The sequence below is a fragment of the Solea solea genome, chromosome 2 (assembly GCF_958295425.1).
Source record: "Solea solea chromosome 2, fSolSol10.1, whole genome shotgun sequence".
NCBI lineage: Eukaryota > Metazoa > Chordata > Actinopteri > Pleuronectiformes > Soleidae > Solea > Solea solea.
In genome coordinates this window covers 17,970,733-17,989,712 of record NC_081135.1, presented here as the reverse complement: position 1 = coordinate 17,989,712, position 18,980 = coordinate 17,970,733, and the positions used below count along the sequence as shown (strand labels likewise).

General features: G+C 41.5%; 1 protein-coding gene across 1 annotated transcript; it reads left to right on the top strand.

The window, feature by feature from the left end:
* The first annotated feature begins 1,507 nt into the window (after positions 1–1,507).
* On the top strand, positions 1,508–18,923 carry rev1 (REV1 DNA directed polymerase). Its single transcript, XM_058622596.1, has 22 exons — positions 1,508–1,826; positions 3,651–3,725; positions 3,847–3,979; positions 4,619–4,787; positions 4,888–5,346; positions 5,460–6,289; positions 6,629–6,727; positions 7,703–7,819; positions 7,955–8,081; positions 9,884–10,012; positions 10,114–10,268; positions 10,356–10,475; positions 10,563–10,783; positions 11,402–11,574; positions 11,685–11,914; positions 13,044–13,237; positions 13,332–13,619; positions 15,703–15,799; positions 15,899–16,104; positions 16,204–16,354; positions 16,959–17,061; positions 17,301–18,923. The coding sequence occupies exons 2-22, from the start codon at positions 3,660–3,662 to the stop codon at positions 17,410–17,412; spliced, it is 4,179 nt and encodes a 1,392-aa protein (XP_058478579.1). The 5' UTR covers positions 1,508–1,826; positions 3,651–3,659; the 3' UTR covers positions 17,413–18,923.
* The last annotated feature ends 57 nt before the right edge of the window (positions 18,924–18,980 follow it).

Below are 18,980 nucleotides of genomic sequence, written 5' to 3'. Positions count from 1 at the left end.
CTGTTTGTCTCTATTTTACTCTGGTACCCCAAGGAAAGGATGCTAGAGAATGGAACTAATGGTTATTTTGGAACTATTCCTAATGGAATAAATACAATTTATTGTACTGAACCTAAATGTTGCACTTGCACTGGAAACACTGCTATAATATTGTTAAAAAATACATACAAATAAAGTTTGATTGTCTCTGTTCACAAAGACCAAACAGGGGCAGAATAATAACAACATCAATAACAGCAAACAAACAAAAAAAATAATCAACCTTAATCGGCTGAGTCCTGTGGCTCAAAATCACCAAAAGTTACGCACTGCAGCTTTAAGGATTTCACTGACAGCAGCTATGGAGGCAGTAATGGTTTCATTTAAACCCATACACATAACATATTCTAACAGGACGTCTGTCTAATCTGGATGGGTTTGACATTTAAATCTGAAGTCTCACAGTGGAATAATTGCACAACATTATCAGGAAGGTGGTTATGGAGAACGACTCGGTTCGACTCGTTCGTTAACAGCCGGTGAATAGAATTCAGTCGTTTGCAAACGTCTACAGTTAACAGCGTAGCTCGCTCGTTCGCCCGGCACGTGTCTCTGCGTCACAGCCCTCAGCTGCCTGTGCGCCGGGCCGTCTGAGGACAACCGAGCTCAAGCCCAGAGCCAGACAACACACACACCGACAAAAAATAAATTAATTAAACAAAGAACAAAAACTAGACTGGTGCCCGTCGACTGTCTGAGCTGCTGGAAGTGTGTGTGTATCAGCGAACTACACTGCACCATAACACACACTAGGTCAAAGAATGAAATAATAAGTCACAGTGTTCACCGACTTCTGCATTAACAATCTTCCCATGAACGGCGAACGTGCCCGTGTCTTGCGTTACATCAAACCAATAGGAAAGTTTCAGAATAGGTGTGTTTTTTTTTTAACTACAATATGCTTCTTATCTAACAGGCTCTTTTCGAACGCCATGGACTCAGATGCCCGCACAGTGGCGGAATCATAACATAAGTTGAAGCTAAAAACAAGGAACCGGGGTTGAGCTGAGTCAAGCTAGCTAAAAGGTACTGTAAGAAAACCGGAAGTTGTGCGTATTAGTTTAAAAAATAAATAAATTGGATTTTGGTCGCTATTAGTTGGGATAGTAGTTCATGTGTGTACAAAAACACAAGACAATGTAAGCAGTCAAAATAAAGTATGATTAGTGAGGAACACATTGTAGTAAGATCTACATCTTTGAGATTTAACTCAACTCTGTAACTGTAATATTAATAATAATGAAAATAATTGCTGGTTGCAGCCAAAGTTGATGACCTTCCTTTGGGAGTTTCTGTGTGTGTGGATTGAACCGACCTGATTAAGAGCAGTTAGTGTGTTAAAACTACATTTTCGAAATTCTCCCACACTGTTTTGTGGCAACAACGAAGTCCCGCAAAAGACGTCGAATGTTTTATTTTGAAAATCTACCGGTAACGCTATATTTCGCTATGCTCCCCTTGACGCACCGAGAAGAGACAGCAGCAAAGGGATCAAATGAGGCGGTAGAAATGGAGAGCAAGAGGACGGGGCGGGCGAGTGAAAATGTTGAAAAGACATGGCGTGGCAGCCTGACACAATAAGGGGATCTCAGCGCGTTTAACGGAGTTGCCTGAAACAGGTCCAGGCTGAGGAGTCGAGCTGCCTGTACGGTGGATTTTTTCTCAGTTTTTGCTCGGCTTTTGTTGGTTCTTACCTCGTCTAACCAGAGCGCATAACGACGTTTGTACTGATTGGGGACTGCAGAGAGAAGTCTGTAGCCAGCAACCCAGTCTGACAGGATTAAAAGGTAAAATAAACAAGTGAATGGTGCCAGTGAACAGTCACGTAGTATTGTTGTTTGATTACAAATGAGATTGCAGTGAAGTCAAACAGTGACATTATACCTCAGCCATTGTTTGGCAGCTAATTTTCCCCCCAGCCTTTTTGGACAGTGAAGGCAACACGCTCGCACTCGTGTTGTTGCTTTTCTTTGAATTGACGTGTGTTGCTGTTACTAACGTATTACCGCGGCGCAGCGACACACACAACAATAACTGCAGAGTAGCCTGCTAATGTTAGCATGCAAAGAGAAGTGACATAAACTAACACATGGTCCTGGCTCTGTTGTAGCATAACATTAGCAACCTGTCAGTGGCAGAGCAGGAACTGCCCGGGCATGCCCTTGGACACTATCGCCCCAGCGTCAGTGCCCAGTAACAGTGGTATAATATATCATTCATAATAACAATATCAGTACATTTATTGTATTGACAATTATTTATTTAATTTATTTCATAATCTTTTACAGTTGGTCAGTGGAGGTGTGATGGTATCCTCCTAATACAGCTGCATCATCATCAGCATTTATTCAAATAGCAAAAAAAAAACTACATATATGTACATATGTATATATATATATATATATATATATATATTGTATATATATATACAATATATATATATATATATATATATATATATACATATACATATACATTGATTGAACTGTTGAACTAAATGTATATTGTTCCCCGTGGTAGATTTGTTAGGCCAACAACTTTCTGGCCTAGCACACTGAAGTTAAAGGTCCAGTGTGTAACATTTAGGAGGATTCATTGGCAGCTGTTGAATATACATAACTCTTAATTACTACTAAAACAGCACCTGTACCCTTGCATTTCTTATTCAAACAATGTCAAAGTCTAATGATACTTTTTGCATTTTCCTTGTCTGTTAAGCGATTAGTTGGACAGTAATGCGATTAACAGAGTTGATATTCTGTTGAGTTGATAGATGTTTCAAGAAGCACATACAAGCTTCAAAGTAAAAATGATTTGGTTTTCATACCCTTTGGACTTGCTTTACGGAAGATGTCTTCTTGTGCCCCCATGTTTCTACAGCAGCCCGAATGGAAAAAAAACAGCTAGAATTGTGTGTTTTGAAGTGGAAGATGATGAATAAACCTGTTGTATATACCAAACAAAGGAATAACTGGCCGAGAGAGTTGAGTCCTCTATGTAGATTTAATTTGTAGATGGTAGCAGCAATGACATATGCCACCAGATATCAACAGCCACTGTTGGTTGATTGACATCATCAAGATGCACCCTCTTATCATTCTGTGGTGACATGGACATTTAAAGAATTTCATTTTATTATTAATCCCCTTAGGGAAAGTATTCCTCTGCATTTGACCCATCCTAGAATTAGGAGCAGTGGGCTGCCACACTGAGTAGCGCCCGGGGAGCATTGGGGGTTGCTCCCCGATACCTTGCTCAGGGGTACCCCAGCCCTTTTTAGCGGGGTGGGGATTTGAACGGGCGACCCTCCGGTTACAAGTCAAGTTCACTTTCCACTTGGCCACAGACTTATTCAGTCCTATTGGAGTTTTCACAGCAATGTGTACAAAATAATCAGACTGTGGACTGTAATATAAACAGGACTATAAATTGGATATTCAAGTAGTGTCAACATCATAATCTTGACTAATGCCTTATTCAAAATCAGACTGGTTGGCAGATTATTGTTTTTTGGTCCATGTAAATGTAGTGAAGTGTTAAATAACCTATTCAGAGAAATTGCCACTGTATGTAGCGTGTGATGTGATTTTGTGCTTCTCTTGTGCTTTCAGAAACTCAGTATGAGTCGAGATGGGTGGGCAAAGAAAAGAGCCAATGCCAGTGGTGACAATGGTTGGGCTGAGAGGGTGAGAGTGTGACTCGGTTCAACATAATCATCAATAGAGGACCATTTAAGTTCTGCACTTCTGTAGGCGTGTGAGTAATTTAAATCTGATCTTCTGTCAATGCTCTCGTTCACGTGTGCAGGGCGGCTACATGGCTGCCAAAGTGTCCAAGCTGGACGAGCAGTTTAAACTTGACGCCCCCATGGAAAAACAGAAGCAAGGCCTTTGCTCCAACATCTTCAGCGGGGTGGCCATTTATGTCAATGGATACACAGGTAATAACCATGCTGTTTCTACAATGTTGCCGGGAAGAATTTAAAAGAAAAATAAGCATTCCACATTCAGTTGTGTCTTTCTTAGTTAGTTCTCTCACTTTGTGAACCTTGAAAAAGTCTTCTGTTTTTGTTGAATCAAATAATAGTGCACAAGCTTTATTTTGAATTTCAGTGAAGTTTTTAAGGCTTTTATTGATAACACTTAATGTGTGATCTTCAGGAGTACCCATGACTATGACCTGAACCATCACTGACATTCATTGTTGAGGATGTACAGATTGTTGTATACCTTTGATAGTAGCATAATGATATATGATATATATAGTATAAATACACAACCCATAAAGTTTGAAGTGTGTTGACACCTATATTGACATGCGTAGCACATACTGGACTTATCTGAAAGAGGATGTCAAGAATTGGTCTCCTGTTTGTGCTGCTACAGGGTGGCACGCTAATGAAACTACTGTTTTTCTTGAGAATTGATGCACTTTGACAATGACATAAGTCATTGTCATATTGTGACATGTTTCAGCCTGTTATGATGTATGTGTCAAGATGCTGCAGGTGTGTGGCCTAAGTCACCTAACATTACCATTTTGTCTTTTGGTTTTGTTTGTCTTCCTTGTTTGTGAGCAGAACCAAGTGCAGACGAGCTCCGCAGACTGATGATGCTGCATGGTGGTCAGTTCCATGTCTACTACTCTCGCTCCAAGACCACCCACATCATCGCCAATAACTTGCCCAACAATAAAATTCAGGAGCTCAAAGGGGAGAAGATCATGAAGCCAGAGTGGATCACGGACAGGTGAGTCTTCAAATGTCATAGTGTTATTATCCACTGTAATGTATATTACACACACAGTAAGCTAAAGAGCTCAGTTCATTTTGTCATTTGTTGAATACAGTGTCAAGGCTGGGCATCTCCTGCCTAACCTACAGTACCAGCTGTATGTGAAACAGAAAGGCCCACTCTTCCCTGGCATGACTCGGCGCCAGGCCTCAGCCATTGCTGGACCGAGCCATGGGCAGCTGCAGCTGAGTGTCCATCAAACACTTCACTTGCCACAGCGCAGTGTTCAGCACTCTGTTACCAACCACGAGCAGTCAACGTCCAGCTACCAGAATAACGCCAAACTTACCCCCAGCCACAGTCTATGTTACCAAGGCAACATTCAACCTCAGTCCACACAACACACCTCTGCAGCTTGCTTCATTAAACCTCAGCCTAGTCACTCAGCGTCTGGTCACCCCAATATAGATGCCAGACACAGAGGCCCTTTACACACCCACCTGCCATCTAATACAAGCTCCACAAAGCCCCCACAGTCTGCACCAAATGGCTGCAAAGAAATGGAATTACAATTGTGAGTATGGGTATATTTAACGTGTATTTACTGTTAAATGAAAAACATTTTTCTATGATCATTTCAACATCGTACTAAGTTTGACACTTAATCATCATGTGTTTGCCCCACAGAAATGGATTACTGCAGAACTCAACTGGCTTGAAGACGAGCCTTTCAAAAGTTAACAAAACACAAGAGTGTGGTGAAGGTCTTTACCCAGCTGTGTTGAAGGAAGCCCCTCTGACCAACGGACATGTTCATCTTATTAATGGTGCCTTAAAGCCAGAGGACCAGTCTCCTGTTACAGATGAATCCTCTGTTTACAGCAAACTGTCTGAATGCAGCAGTAAGAGTCCAGAAGATAAACCTCAGAGTCCTTCGGTACATTTTCAGACCAAACCTGACCCGTACGAGTTTCCCCACAGTCCTCCAAAGCAATCTGAGCATTCCTCTGTCTTTGTGGAGTCCTGCTCACACGCAGCAAATGAGCAGAGAGCTAAACCTCCACCCACCTACCAGGAGTCTATGAAAGCCACTGACACCCATTTACTCCCAAAGCAGCTCCAGCCATCCCTTCAGGTTGACTTAAATCCTGAAAAGACTCCTCTTACATCGCCCTCGCTTTCATATTCTCCAGTTCGACTCAATGGAAGTCACCACAAAGCCTTTTCATCAGATCCTGCCTCATTCAACTCAACCAACACACCAGCCAAATCAGATCATCCCACTGACAAGCCATCTTCATTGTCCAAGTCTTCAGCAAATCTGCTGGCACACACAGGTGATTTGATTTCTGAGTACTACTCCCACTCGCGTTTGCACCAGATCTCCACGTGGAGGACCAGCTTTTCTGAGTATGTCAATGAACTACACAGCAAAAGAAAAGCAACAGTGGGGGCCTCGTTTCCTGGGAAAGAACGACTGAGGAAATCTGTGGCACAGCACTCTTCAGAGTTTGATGGTAAGGAAATGAAGGGTCACTCATTTGTTCTAGATTTTTGGAGTGGGAGATATGGTTCAGGTAACATTGTGATTCAAAAATATGATGACGGCAAAGAAAAAGGTCCATGCTGTACCGTTCTGCTGACTAAAGGTTACATTTTGGAAACTGAACAGAATGGAATAAATACGCAAACCATTATGCATGTTATGTTGATAACACGCTTAACATAGGCCTAAAAACTGTGCAAAGTGAATTTCCCACTCAAAAAGAACCCTTACGTTACGTGGTAAAATGCCTTAAATAATGTGGTGAGAAGAGGTCGACTGATAATGATGTTCTGGTGTCTCTGTGTGTCAGGCACATCATCATCCACAGGTGTTAAGTCCTGCATTTTTCACGTGGACATGGACTGCTTCTTCGTGTCGGTGGGGATCAGACATCGACCAGACCTCAAAGGTAAAGCAACTTTTCTCTATTTAAATTGATGTCATATCAGTGAAACATCTTACATAGTACTAGTACTGGGCTGTATACCAGTTCATAGTGAAAACTTTTTTATGACATGAATTTTTCATATACCACAAAACCAGTATATGTGCTACATGCATCCACATGCTAATGCAGGGGTGTCAAACTCAAATGACCTGGGGGCCAATGAGCATCTAGTCTGGTCAAGCGGGGGCCGACATAGAGGAAAAAAAGTGGAAAAAACAACTATTTATAGTCGGTGGGCAATATAAGATATTCATTATGATATTAGACAGAATTGCAAAGTAAAAGTGCGTGTTTTCATATAAAATGATTCACAATAAAAACATATTTATGATGCACAAAAATGGAGAATTCAATTGAAAATTTATCAAATAATGACGAGGATCACTGATTAAAACAGCTTAAATATATATGTAATTTCATGTCAAGTATAATACATTTAATAAAGCAATGATTACAACTGAATGTCTTATTACTATTATAAAAATATTGCCGGCAAATACATTTAGTCTTATATTCTGTTATATTCCATCACCTCGCACAGTGGTGGGCGGGCCCCATGTAATCGATTGGAGGGCCACATGTGGCCCCCGGGCCACCAGTTTGACACATGTGTGCTAAGGGCTTAGCTGAAGAAGTAACTGTGGTAGTAATTGCAGCAATGAGCACTTTACTCCACCAACTCAGCAGAAAACACCTATTAGACTCCCAATAATTTATGCAGTTACACACACACACACACACACACTCTGAACTGTGCCTCTCTCTCGCATGAGCACTCATTCATGCTCCTGCATAAAACAAAAAATACAGTGAAAATACATACATTTTTGGTCATACCGCCCAGAACTACTCGTACAGTATGTAGCACATGCGCTTGTCACACATAGAATAGTCCAGACAGTATGACTGGTTTGACTTTTCGTGGTTTTGGTGCAGGAAAGCCTGTAGCTGTGACCAGTAACCGTGGACAGGGCAGAGTGCCCCTCAGACCTGGAGCCAACCCTCAGCTGGAGCAGCAGTACTACCAGAGGAAACACTCTCACCATCAGTCAGGTCAGACCGTCATCATACCAACATGTTTGTCTAGCTAACTTGATTATCACAGGCGTGGCTTGGTGTATTTCCTCCCATTTTCTTGTGCATATTTCATTCACTTTATTAAAACCGTGCCCTTGTTTGGACTCTCAGAGAGGAATGATGAGGATCTATACAGAACTCCTTCGCAAGAAAGTCCTGATTTCCATACCAATGGAGTGGACCACGATCCTGCTGCGTTATCGATGGCAGAGATCGCATCTTGCAGCTATGAGGCTAGGTAAGATATAAACACACACTCATCGAGATGTCATGGATTTTTACACGGCACAGATTTGTGTATTTTGAACAAAGGGATTTGACTTAAATCCACAACCACTACAATCAATTTGTATTGATTGGGTTGAAGAGAGGCCCTTTATGAGATGATGGTTGATCTGAAGATCAGTCCTACATAGCAAATTAAGCAGAGACTTTGCGTTATCCATACATTCATGTTTCACGAAAGCAGTGCCCCATACGTTGCCATGGAGATTTACTCGCCTACCTCAGACTAGGCAAACAGTCAGGCTGAAGTAATCCTGGTGTCTCTTATCTGATCATATTAAAAGCTTCACTTCCTCACACACGTCCATTAGTTGCTGCTGTTGTCTGGTGTTAAATATGGAGCATGCATGTTCTCCAACAAGAACTCATGTTTTGGGATAGAAAGCTTTGAAGGTTCAATGTATCTGAATCACTTCAACCTGACTTGACCTAGTTGCACCTCCTAATCCCGGCTGGGCCTACGTGAAACATGTAAAGCCAGGATGGACGGGTCAAGCAGACCCTTTTCTTCATTCTGCTTTTGTGAAACAACCCTCTGAAGGGACTATTTGACAGGTAAACGGGGAACTAGTGAGGCAAACACAAATATTTTAACCTGATTTTGCAACATTATATCCCAACTGACGTGACAGCAAAAAACAACTACTTACTCATGAAATTATTTGATTAACAAGTTTAATGACTAACAAGTTTATGAAACAATATGATCATAATTATAGAGGAGTAGGCCTCAGGTCTCATTAGACCCTCTTGCAACTTGACCCACTTGCAGCTTGACAGGTGCACAATAAAAATGAAAGTCCATTGAAAGTATAGATTTTTCATGTATGTCACAAAGTAGTTTATTATTTTTTTTTATATATTTATCCTGCGTTTTTGTATTTCTTGAAATGGATGTTGTCACTGTTACACTCATACACATGGAGTGAACCTCTCAGCTAGTCATAATCAAGTTATTGCTTCAACATCTTTTAAATAAAGTATTTTGTTTTTAGTTACATAACATGACACACTTTAATGCTAGTTTTGTAATAATAAAAATCTGCCCAACAGTAGTGCAATAAACAGTGCAAACTGCCCTAACTTGGCTCCTTAAATCACCATGACCTGTCCTTTAATAGTCTAATCCTCACTGGGCTCACTCTCACTCACTCTCACCGGCTCCTCCCACAGAACGTCACCCTCCCTTCCATCCAAAGCATTTGAGATGCAGCACCTTTTGAATCTGCACTTGCCTGCAGGATCCATTCACAGAGCAATTCTTCTTTTTGGATTTGCCGTCATCTTCTAACATTACACTCTGTCACACCGTATTTCTTGGTGGCTTGAAAGTTGTTAGATGTCTCGGCTGCATTAATAACCTTTTGCTTAAAGTTTGCGTCATAACTTCTTCTCCGTTGCTGGTTAACTTGCCCAACTTTAGAGCCACTCCGCTCAAGACAGTCACTCTCCATCCTGCAGCAGTCGCCCGGCACTGGCATACTGATTAATTCATTTGCTGGACGGGTCACAGTCCTGCTGGACGGGTCACAGTCCTCCAGGACAAACTCGTTAAATGGAGATTTGGCGCCACCTATTGTTGCAGATTTAATGACATGTCTAGACCCCCTTTTTTCAGATGTATTTTAAAAAAAAAAAAAAAAAAAAAACATCCAATACGGTATGTTAGAGAAAACTACATGTTGATTTTCTCAGGACTGATTTTCTTGGATTTTTGACTAAGCTTAATGTTAATAATTCAGTATTCTCTCACAGACAGGCAGGCGTGAAGAATGGGATGTTTTTTGGCAAAGCAAAACAGTTGTGTCCCTCGCTGCAGTCCGTCACATACGATTTTGAGGCTTACAGAGAGGTCGCTCTTACCATGTATGAGATTCTGGCGAGGTAAGAACAACTCCTTGGTTTGTTTTCACCTGCTCGTCTTTCCCCCACTTCGTACTTTAAAAATAACCCTTCATCACACCTGACTTATTTGTTCTCTGCAGTTACACCCATGACATCGAAGCTCTGAGCTGTGATGAAGTATTGATAGATGCGTCCGCTCTGCTGGCCGAGTTGGGCATTAATGCAGAAGATCTTGCCAAAGCTATCAGAGCAGACATCAAGGAGAAAACGGGATGCTGTGCCTCAGTGGGCATGGGTTAGTTTGTCTTTATACTGTGACAGAAAAGAAGATGAAAACGGCGTTTGTAGTTTGCAGATTCAAACTGACTTTTCTTCTTTTCAGGCTCCAACATCCTGCTGGCTCGGCTGGCAACACGAAAGGCCAAGCCAGATGGCCACCATTTCTTAAAGTCTGAAGAAGTGGATGATTTTATCAGGGACTTGCCAGTGACCAGCTTACCAGGTAGATATACAGCACCACCTGCTGGTTATAGCATCAATCTACGCTTTTGTGTGTTTTATGTATGTAATATAAATCTTTTTTCTCCAGGTGTTGGGCCTGTTATGGGCAGAAAGCTTGCTGCTATGTCTGTGAGGTCATGTGGGGACCTTCAGCAGGTGTCTCTTAATCAGCTGCAGAAGAAGTTTGGACCCAGAACTGGACAAACGCTGTTCCGTTTTTGTAGAGGGCTGGATGACCGGCCTGTCCGCTACGAAAAGGAGAGGAAATCTGTCTCTGCGGAGATGAACTACAACATTCGCTTTACAAGGGTTAGACCTGCACTCCACTTCCTGTGTTGTCACATCTCTAATCGTTTTTTCATTTCTCACCTGTAGGCATGAGATTCTGAACATATGATAAAGCATTAAGATCACAGTTTCACTGTTTTGTAATCAGTTGGACCAAGTAATACAGGCTGTTTAAACAAATGTCGTAATGTTTACAGAACATTTGTACCTCCTTGCTCTTTTCTACTCTGTGAAGTAACAGGGGGGTCAATTAGGGCTGAAATTGCAGAAGGATTTTGAGAGCATTTGAGCCATTTCATAATTATGAAATTCTGCGGTGCCACAGAAAGTTTTGGGCCATTGAAATCAAAATGCTGTTTGTTGACAGAAACTGGACAGTTAAGATGCAATAGTGACGAGTAATAACAAACAGTTATGAGTCATATATCATATGTTGCAGCTCTAGGGGAAAGTAGCTGATGTTAGCTTGTTAATTAGCAATGTTACCTGCCTAAACCACCTACTCATAACATAATGAGTAGGTGGTTTTGAAATTGTGACCTTTCTGCTCACCTGTCTGTTTCTTTCTTCACTCTCACTCTCACTCTCACTCTCTCACTCTTACACTCTCACTGACCTTTTTGTTCTACCACTCACCAGATTGATGAGGCAGAGTGTTTCCTGACTAACTTGTCCATGGAGGTTCAAAGACGTTTACAAGAAGCCGGGCTGCGGGGTCGCAGAATCACACTTAAGGTCATGGTTCGCAAAGTTGGAGCTCCTGTGGAGACTGCTAAATACGGTGGTCATGGCGTATGTGATAACCTAGCCAAGTAAGAGACTGTCATGACTGTATGTTATGAGGGATTGAAGAGATTCCACTGTTTATCCAGGTCTGTGTTTCACTGGAGGCTCATTTTTATCTGTGTTTGCTTTCTGCCAGGACTGTGATGCTCGCTCAGTCCACTGACAGTGGTCAGCTGATTGGCTCTGCAGTCATCAAGCTGTTCCATGCCATGAAGTTGCAGGTTCAGGACCTGAGAGGCGTCGGCATCCAGATTCAGCTTCTGGAGGGAAGTCACTCTGTTCACCAGGGTGCTACAGGAAAAGGGACGCGATCCATCAAACAGATGTTACTAGGCCAGGCACACAGTGCCCAAAACCACAACAGAGGTTGGTCTAAGGTTTTTATGTTTCACTTTGTATATTTTTGAGGTCCAGCGATTTATCGTTTTAGCCGACTAATGGCATCAATGGAAACAGGTTTAGATTTACGCTGATGACTGTGAAATAGGAACAGGATCAGCATCAGAAGAGTACTTGGAGAACAAAGAGCACAGTGAGTTTGATAACGAACCAAGAGTTCACAGAGATACGAGGGGAGCAGTCGCCGTCCAAGAATACATTTGTATGTGAAAGTTATACAATACAGCAATGAATGTGTTTCCTGTAACCAGTGATAAAACAGGGCAAAGTGATATAAAGTTTCCAGCTTTTTGTGGTACTGATCGAAAAGTAAATCACCATTGTCCATTAGTGGTAGAAAAGTACAAATACGGTATATCCACTCCTGAGGGGAAAAGTGGGATTTATTTAGCCTAGCTTCAGTTTTAGTTTTTATAGAAGGTTATCAATATGTAGTGTCAGGCTCAACAGCCAGGGTTGCTACTGGCTAGTGGCACAAATGATGGGTCAATGGCTATGTTTTTTAATTTAAAGGCCACATTTGCTTTGTGTCCATGTGATTTTCTCCTGATAATAAATAAAAGAAACAACAGTTTAAAGCCCCCATGAAAATGATGCAGGAGAGCTAGTGTGAGGAAAGCGGAGTTCATATTGTGTTAAGGGTTAGAGGTGCATTCAGTGAACCTGGTAATTTTCTTAACTTCAGCAAAAACACATACAACCTAGCTAACTGCCTGCTTGTGACGCATTCAAGGAAAAACGTGTTAATTAAATACTTCTGCAATAACACATGCAGTCCACTATACAAATCCTGGATGCAGCTGCCACCATGTGGAAATAGATGCTTACTCAATTGGTCATAATTCAGTAATTGGAGAAGTATGGAAATTCACTTGTTTTTTTATCTGCGCTATCATTTAAAAAACACTAAAGTTTTGTGTCTTTTTAATACTGTCACGGAAATTGTTTAAAATATGACACTGAATTATATTTTTCTGATGCTTCTAAATGCTTCATACTGTCATTTTTCTCTTTAATATAAAATCAGCTATCGATTGACCTCTGCTATATTTAATGTTGCCTATACAATCATTTGGGTGTATGGTCAATGTTACAGCCGCTGTAAACAAGAGCACAGACCAGGAAAAGACTCTCTCAACCACATCACCATCATCTGGCACCGCTCCACATCCTCTGTCCCCCCCTGAGCCTGTCCCAGGAACCAGCGAAGAGCAGCAGCCATGCAGAAGAACGCCCAAACACTCTCGAGCACGTCTCAACTTCAGTATTGAAGTCCCTTCCCCTTCACAGGTATGTGCTTGAAGATGTTTTCGTACTGAGCCAATCAGGGAAAAAACTGTTTCAAAACTTTTTTTTTTTTTTTTATATATATATGACTTTCAAGGTCGATCGTTCTGTGTTGGAGGCCCTGCCTGCAGAGCTGAGAGAACAGGTGGAGCAGTCGTGGACTCATCGGGACGCGAGACCAAAAAATCATTGCTCACCCAGTCCGCAGACTTCTGCCCCTTTTCCTCCGTCTGCCTCTCTAAAGTCTCGTCCAACCTCACCTCTTTGTCCTCTTCCTTCATCTGGATCTGCACTGAACACTCCACGTGTTGGGACACTGGTTCTACAGATCCCAAACCAGCCAGACAGTCCGGGAATTGTATTGGAACTACCAAACTTCTCACAGGTAGGGAAGTTTCCTTAATGTTATCAGGTGAGGGAAGAGCATTCATTCATTAATTCATTCATTCATCTTCTACTGCTTTATCCTCCACATGAGGTGCCAATCCCAGCTGACATAGAGCGAAAAGGGAAGAGCATAGTGTTGATATTTATGAAAGCAGGCCAATTTTCTTAGTTTGGTTTAATTTTCTTGATTAATCATCTTTTTAAAACAAAGGATTGTTCAATTTTTATCTTAACTTAAATGTTTGATAATTATTTGCAGAAAAGTGAAGCAAACTAGATTAGATATGTACATCTGGACAACAGCCTCTTGAAAAAGTATCTTGATAAAACTGTAACCACTGGCTTTTTTTTGTGTGTGTCATAGAGGGAAAGTGTGAAGTACTGACCCTTGCTTTGATTATATCTTAAAAATGTTCACTGATTAAGGACATTGTGTCTTCACCTCTGTATCATTCTTGTCAAATTAAATCAAATCAAAATGTTATTTCTATAGCATCCAAATTAGGGGTGCAACGGATCGGATCATTTTCGGATCAGCAAAAAAAGTCTGTCACAATCTTTTCGCTGAAGTGGGTGCGCGTCGTAACGTGGCACAAGCACTTTCAGCATGTGTTTAAAGCCCTCGTTTTGCACAAGCCAATATGGCCTCATGTCTGCACCTATAAACACACCGATAGCGTTTTTGATGGCTTTAGCCCGGTCTGAAAGGGGCTGCTTAAATGCCGCAGTGATAAGCGGTTGTTGAGCAGCCTTTGTTTTCACTCCTGTCAGTGAAACACCGGGGTGATGTCGCTTCAAATGCGTGGCCATGCTTGATGTGTTTCCACTGTCATATGGCTTTCTTGTGCCACAGTGCCGACACACCGTCACGGTTTTATCCACTAACTATCATCATTATATTTGACAGGGAAGCCAAAATGCTCCCATACAGGGGATTTAAATGACGCGGGGCGTTCAAGCTCCTCCGTTCCTCCGCGGAGGGACCACGCTGTGTGTGGACTGAACATGCGCACAACTTTTTATTTTTTTCATAAATCAATCCGCGGATCACGTGTGTGCCGAACCGAAGGTATTGATCCGAACGGATCACGGATCGGTGATGATCCGTTGCACCACTAATCCAAATCAAAACATACATTTCAACTGTAGGTGTCATGATTCTCCAAATCCTTGATTCGATTTGATTTTCATTTTTAAAGTCACGATTCAATTTGATTCTCAATCTTTTTCTTCTCTCTTTTAGCGCATCATTGTTTACCAAGGCCTTATTATTAAATTTAAATATTTTTAACAACACAAAAACCAGTAAATTGGAAACTAACTGTAAAAAAGAAGAGAAGTCATAGAGAGTCAGTAGATCTGTTTTTCTCAATCTGTTGTTGAGGCCACTAAATCTGCTTGGCATTTCGTAGCGTGGTCTCAGTACGTTAATTACATTTTTAAATCCAGGGTTTTCCACCACTGAAGAGGTCACATGTCTCATGCTACAAACATGCCCATAGCACTAGTTATCGCTATAGCACAGAGTTGAGCTTTGAGGAAGCGTCACTACAAATGAGGACGAAAGAGTTGCCCGTGTTGTTTTCATAGTAACATCTATGCGGAGATGTCCTGTGACTTGCTACACACACATAACCTAGCTTACACAGCCAACGGTGTTAACTAAACCCACAGGTTACGCAAACTAGTTCCACACCGGTGATTTCAGAGAAGTGGGAAGGGGTTCGATTTTGATGTCACTGTGTCGCCCAAAACAGCAGTTACCGTGGTTTCTATTAGTTGGCAGCAGTAGCAGCTTTGGGTTAGTAAGAGGAGGTAATGTGTAGTCGTGCTGCAATGGCTACAACCACAACGCTGTGTTTAAATCTTTGATGCCACCTTTACTTTTGAAGGTCGAGATTGTGACGTCGTTTGGATCAATATTCGATTTACAATTGCGATCGTGACACCTCTAATTTCAACATCTCTACATCACTTTACATGTAGTATTATAGTATCATAGAGATAAGTGAGGAAAAACATGTCACACTGTGAGGAAACACACGACAATCAGCTTTACCTGTGCTCTTTACTCTCTGTAGGTCGACCCTGATGTATTTGCTGCCCTTCCCAAAGAGCTACAGGAAGAACTGAAGTCTGCCTACAACCGCGTAACTGTCCAACCTCAGTTAAATATATGTAAGTCCCCACACGAATAAGGTGGAAAGAAAGGCCTTTTTTTGTCTTAACTGTACTGCTAATGTATAATAATACCACGTCCTCTGTGTTTCTCTGCAGTGGAGCAGAATAACCCTCTGCTGCAGCTCAAACAGTCAGGAGCAGGAATCGGTGTTGGTCGCGTAAAGCGCCGCTACAAGAGAAAAAATGCTGCGAGTCCCATTAAAAAAGGACCTTCACCTTTGAAGAGGCGTCACAAAACAAACAGCCCTGCCAAAACTGCACCACCTCCGATAACATCACGGGAGTCATTAAACGTAGTAAAGGTGAGTAAATGGTTCCATAAATGAAGATGGTGAAGAGTGTTAAAGGGTCGTTTGGAACTTGACTTAATCTCCCCGCCTCACACCTGTTTTCCTTCCCAGTGTGAAAACGGTCCCTCCACATCCTCCTCGAAACCAGACTTCCCAGAGTCGTTGTCCAAATTCATCCCTCGTCCTGCTCCAGCATTAGCTGGAGCATTCGACCTGACAGACATTAAAGTCCTACTACGGGAATGGGTCACCTCCATAACAGGTATACATACAGCAAAGTCACTGAGCTCTTCATCAGGGACACATGACATGAATGTCATTTAATAACAATAATAATAATAATAGCAAATCTATTGAGTATTATATTCTGTCTACATTCTATTATCTGACAGCTGCGCCTCGGCCACAGGTCCTGTGTTTAGAGGTTGCTTGTAATTGATTGAAGGGCCACATGTGGCCTGAGGGCAGCGAGTTTGACACCTTTGAACATACATAGCTGACACAGCGATCTCCATCCAACCACACACCGAATGGTGGAAATGAAGCTTAGAAATGGTGCTCACAACCGTCTCTGATCCTTAGAGCTGGTTGCGTGTGAAAATCCCAGTAGATGAGAAGTTTCTGAAACAGACGAGCCTGTACAGCACTAACAGAGATGCCACATTCAGAGACACTCATATCACACACCTTTCTTCCTCAATTTGAACTTCAGCTGCTCTTCTTGACCTTGTCCACATCCCCAAATGCATCGAGTTATTAATGCTATTTGCATTAACAAGCCGCTGAACAGCTATACCTAATAAAGTGGTCGATGAGTGCCAGCACATGGATGTTTTTTGTCTTTTGTCTTTTTTTTTTTTTTTTAGAACCCATGGAGGAGGACATCCTGCAAGTGGTGAAATACTGCACTGATCTGATTGAGGACAAAGATCTGGAAAAGTTGGATTTGGTCTTAAAATATATGAAAAGGTAAACGTTGTAAACTTAAGCCCTCTCAGTTTCTCTGCCTGCCATCTTCTTCTTCCTCGTCTTCTAACGGCAGCTTGCATCCATGTTGTTGCATTACTGCCATCTTCTGGAGTTAGAAAACTCCTACACCACCCAGTCTCATCATATTCCATGTTTCTTCTCATCTCCTCTGTCCTGCCATGTTTTTTTTTTCGTTTTGTTTTCGTTCCTAATGTTGCACATGGATCTTATGTTTGCAGGCTCATGCAGCAGTCACTTGAGTCCGTCTGGAGTATGGCGTTCGACTTCATCGTCGACAACGTACAGGTGGTCGTGCAGCAGACTTATGGCAGCACTCTGAAGATAGTATGAGGAATGGGGGGGGATGCGGTTTTCACCGTTTCTTTAAACACATTTTGATTTGCTACTTTGACAAGATCATCTGCAAAGGAAATGACGACGTCTCCATCTCCACTGTGACACCACTGCCACACACGCAAGTGAATGCCACTGAGAGAACTAGACCCATAGCAGTATTTCTTGAGAGCATGTACAGTACAGAAATGTCTGTACTTGCTCTCTCTGCGCTGAAGGACAGGAAACTGTACTTACTGTAGAAGCAATTATTGCAGCTTTTTGAAAATTGTAATTTTTTGAATGATGTTCCTTTTGCCAAATAATGCCAGAAGTCTTAGGTTAAGATTTCTGCAGGCAGTATGTCACTGATTCTTAAACATGGTAAGATTTTTTCTGATGAGCACTATCCACCTGACAACTATTTCTCCCAAGTTTTAAAAACTGGTAAATATAATCATGTTTAACAACACAAATAATCTTTTGCTCATTTTTGAATTAGTGAGCTTTGTCGCATTCAGACATTAAACACATAATAATAACCTCAGAAAAGACGGGAGAATATTTTGGTGTCACAAGCCACTCGTACTGACCTGTGAAATATCTACTACTACAAATCAGACTTTTTTAGAAACAAAAAAAAAAAGTCTGGTTCATACAGTAGCAAGTTTTTCTTGTTTCTTGCAAAAAGTGCCAGAACCTGTTATATTATGTAAATAATGTTTTCTAATTTTAATTCTTGTTACAAGTTTGAGAAGAAAACGTGTATGTAGAGGTCTTACCTCTTGTATTGTTTACATGTAGTGAATTCTTAGTAACTGTCTTTAAACTATAAATCTTTAACTGTTTGTACATGTTCCAACATGGAAATCAAAGGCTGGCCAAAGCACTTCATGTGAGGTTAACTGTTGATTCTCAGTAGCACTCTGACTACAGAGGATGTTGATTGGGTTATGGCAATCAACAAGTAGCCTATGCATCTTTTATTTCACTAACAATAAGATGTCCCTTCAAGATAATGTAATATTTAATACAAACTTTGTACTTGGAGTCAATTTTACAGCTTGTTTTCATAGATCTGAATGTTAAAAATAATGCTGGGTTTGCATAGGGACACGAGGTGTGATTTCTTTTTTTAACCCTGGAAACCATCATGTCACAGTGACAGCGGTGATCAGAAGAACTCAGCAGATGTGGGCGGATGGCTGGCTTGAGATTCCCCCACGCGAGACATGATGTGTGTGTGTTTGCAAAGTTCCCTCAAAACGGTCTCTATATGCAAACCAAATCAGGCTGCCATGTTTGTTTTTTACTTGTTGAAATGAATGTAATTCATAATGTGCAAGTCTCCACTCATTTTCAAGATGTTACTTCTCTTCACCTCTCATATGTTTTCAGAAGGGAATGGCCAGGAGCGAAACTCGGCCAGTCTTGTCTTCTCTAAACTGGCTTGTGCCTGATGACCTTAAGCTGTGAACTTGTTTGTAAGTTTTCTAAATCTTGGTAATAAACTGTAAACTCTGTAATAATTCATTAGTCTCTGTCAGTTTGTGCGATCTACCCTTCCACTGTATACAGATCAAAGG

Bases quoted from the DNA above. Each gene is read 5' to 3' on its own strand.
- rev1 (XM_058622596.1), top strand. From the start codon at position 3,660: ATGAGTCGAGATGGGTGGGCAAAGAAAAGAGCCAATGCCAGTGGTGAC. The intron at 10,476-10,562 runs GTAGATATACAG...TTTTTTCTCCAG, and splicing joins GCCAGTGACCAGCTTACCAG to GTGTTGGGCCTGTTATGGGC. The intron at 11,915-13,043 runs GTTGGTCTAAGG...TCAATGTTACAG, and splicing joins TGCCCAAAACCACAACAGAG to CCGCTGTAAACAAGAGCACA.